We start from the raw sequence: 3,024 nt of genomic DNA, 5'->3' as shown, positions 1-3,024 counted from the left end.
CTAGGTGAACACACTCACAGAAATGCTTAAGGAAAGTGCTGACCAAACCAAACCCCAGTCCACTGCCAAATTGAATCTGACTTACAGTGACCTGCAGGACGGCAGAGAACTGCTCCACAGGGGTTCCAAGGCTGCAAACCTTTACGGAGGTAGATGGCCACCTCTTTCTCCCACAGGGTGGCCGGTGGGTTTGAACCACTGACCTTGCAGTTAGCTGTCAAGTGCTTTAACTGCTATGGCCTGGTGGCACCTTTGCAAAGGGGCAAGCTATTATGCAATTACACTTGGCCCACTGGAATAAGGAATTTGATGAAGACCACATGGGTCATTTCCCTTTCTGTTGACTCATGCGATGTTATTAGCAGTCTGTTTTCTGAGAAGAGCTTGATTTCATTTAGAGACACTAAAAATTATCCATCTTGGCACTGGGCATGCAAAGAGTAACATTTAATCAAGAATCCTTATTTATCCTTCAAAACCCGCAGAGTTGTGGTGAAACTATTTAAAAGAATGGGGTGCTGTCAACTGCTCCTACTCATGTGCCTTCCTGTGGGCAGCGAGACATTCATTATGGAACAATATTGATCATCGTGTGGGCTGCCATGTCACTACTGGATTAGCCAGTTACAGAGAAGGAGAGTCTTACAGTCCTAAGGTCCCATCCTTCCTAATTAACTTAATTTGGAAGGAAGGTGGGGGTAATATGCGTAGGCCAAATTTCTACAATGCCACCCTCAAAGATGCCCCAGACCCAAACCTAGCCCATTGCCACTGGGTCGATTCTGATGCCCGGTGACCCTGTAAGGCAGGGCAGAACTGTCCTATGGGAACTCCAAGATTGAAAGCTTTATGCTGATTGCCACCCCTTCCTGGCACAAAGCAGGCTGGTGGGTCTGAAGAGCATCTGAATGCTTCACCGCTCCACCACCCGGTCTCCTTCAAGATGGCCCAGCACCATACACACAACGAGAAAGCACTCCCCCCCCACGGGATGGTAATACGGTGGCACAGTCGACCTCAACACAAGCTGATGACCTTGTAGTACCCCGGTCGGCCGAGGTAATCACACGGACCCTTGAAAACAGAGTGCTTTCTCTAGCGTGAAGTCTTGATGAGAAAGGTGTGATGCTTGAGTCTGAACCTGAGGCGGGGAGGGGCCCCATGAGAAGGGATGTAGGTGGCCTCTGGGAACACAGGGTTGACCCCCAGCTAAAGGACCGTAAGGGAATAGAGCCCTCAGTCTTGGTGGAGGAAACTGGAGCCTGAGAGCAACCTGACTGAGCTTGGAAGCAAAGCCTTTCCCAAAGCCCGTATGTAAGAGCCCAACACACACACACACACACACACACACACACACACCGGCACAGTAGCATCCACCTGCATGTGCATAAGGACAGACTAGTATTTGGACAATTGCCAGGCTGGTCATACCTGCACGGTGGTTATTCCCGGCTCCCGGCCGACCAGGGTCCTGCCATCCTGTAACTTGGCGATTTTCGGCTCCTCCACCTTCATAAACTCGGTCACAAGGTCTGTGATGTCAAACTGCCAGTCAGGGCCCAGCATATAGGTCAGCTGACCCATCTCAGGCGACTCAGCCACAAACTGGGTCAGGACCCGGACCATGGCATGCTGGTACTGGAGCGAGCACCCTCTGCCCTTCTTCTCCTCATCATCCTCATCCTCGCTCTCCCGGGTGGGCCTACAACACAAGCAAACCAGAACAAACCACGCATGCTCATAACGTTCCCATGGCCTTTGTATCAAACTCGCTGAGACTGTGTGGGATGCAATGAACTGGCTTTCCCCTGGCAGATGTACTCACCCAGGAATCCATCAACCCACATGCACCATGAGGGATGTTATGAACTTGGGCATGTGTGTTAGTCGAGGTACTTTAGAGAAACAAATCCACAGAAACTCATGTATAAGAGAGAGTTTTATATAAAGGTTAAGTGCACATCAAGAAAACATCCCAAGTTCATAACATCACTCACTCTGGTCCAACAATCACAAAGCAAGAGACCCAAGAACTGGAAGTGTGGCTCACTGAGCCATTTATCCCTCCGCCCTTCAATTAGCCCCACATGTGTTTATCAGCCAGGTTGGCACAATAAACTAACTACCTCAGCATGGGAAACAGGACAAGTCCTACCTCCAACCAGACCCTATGCAGTGGAGACCCAGATGGATACATGCCTGTGCTCCCTGCATTCTGGCAAGTTGATCATTTTAAATTTTGAGTCCAATGCAGGGAATGTGAGATTCTGGACAGGAAGAGCTGTTTGGAGTCCAATTCCCACACCTGCCTGTGAGGTAGGTTTCTCCTTTCAACTCTATCTGTATTTGCTTCTCGTATCTTGAAGTTCTGTTATCAGCTGCATTTATATGTAGGATCTCAGACTTCTCAGTGGGTTGATTCTTCTATCAGTATGTAATGCCTTTCTTTGTCCTTAGTAATTATCTTTGAAGTCTAACTTATCTTTTGTGTTGCTTGCATGCTGCAGCACATTGCATTCTTGGACTGTCAATGCGCTCACTTTGTTAGGGTTGATGGCACGTTCTTGTAGCCAGCATCTACTTGAGTCCCATTTTGTATCCATTCTTCCAGTGCCTGTCTTTTAATTGGTGTGTTTAGACCATTCTCGGTGGAAGCAATCACTATTATGTAAGGGCTTCAATCTGCCATTTTATTATTTACCATTTGTTCTTCTTGTGTTTTGTTTACGCTTCTTCTTTACAGCCTTCCTGTGAACAATTTGAATGCTTTTCAGAATCCTATTTAGATCGGTTGATAACGTTTTTTAGTTTAGCTCCTTGTGCGGTCTCAGTCACTGTTCAAGTTACAATAATACACATGCATAACTTATCACAGCTTAATGACATCAATGTTTCACCCTTTCCATGAAATGCAGGTACCTAACTTCAATGTAGGCCCCTATATGCTGTTAACATATACATGAGTTAGGCATTTGGCTGCTGACCTAAAGCTTGGTGGTTCAAACCCACCACCTCCCCTAAACC

At 47.5% G+C, this 3,024-nt stretch overlaps 1 protein-coding gene across 1 annotated transcript in view; it reads right to left on the bottom strand.

Annotated features, from left to right (window-relative positions):
* The window catches only part of TMEM132B (transmembrane protein 132B), an 84,722-nt gene that overhangs the window by 6,769 nt on the left and 74,929 nt on the right, over positions 1 to 3,024 (bottom strand). The window contains exon 3 of the mRNA XM_013006416.2: positions 1,432 to 1,702. Within this exon, the coding sequence (XP_012861870.1) occupies positions 1,432 to 1,702 (271 nt within the window). The remainder of the gene's footprint in view (positions 1 to 1,431; positions 1,703 to 3,024) is intronic.

Source organism: Echinops telfairi, unplaced genomic scaffold (assembly GCF_000313985.2).
Source record: "Echinops telfairi isolate 266 unplaced genomic scaffold, ASM31398v2 ScPeMD7_7412;HRSCAF=8450, whole genome shotgun sequence".
Classification (NCBI taxonomy): domain Eukaryota; kingdom Metazoa; phylum Chordata; class Mammalia; order Afrosoricida; family Tenrecidae; genus Echinops; species Echinops telfairi.
Note: the sequence above shows the minus strand (reverse complement) of the source record. Positions and strands in the feature narration are given on the sequence as shown.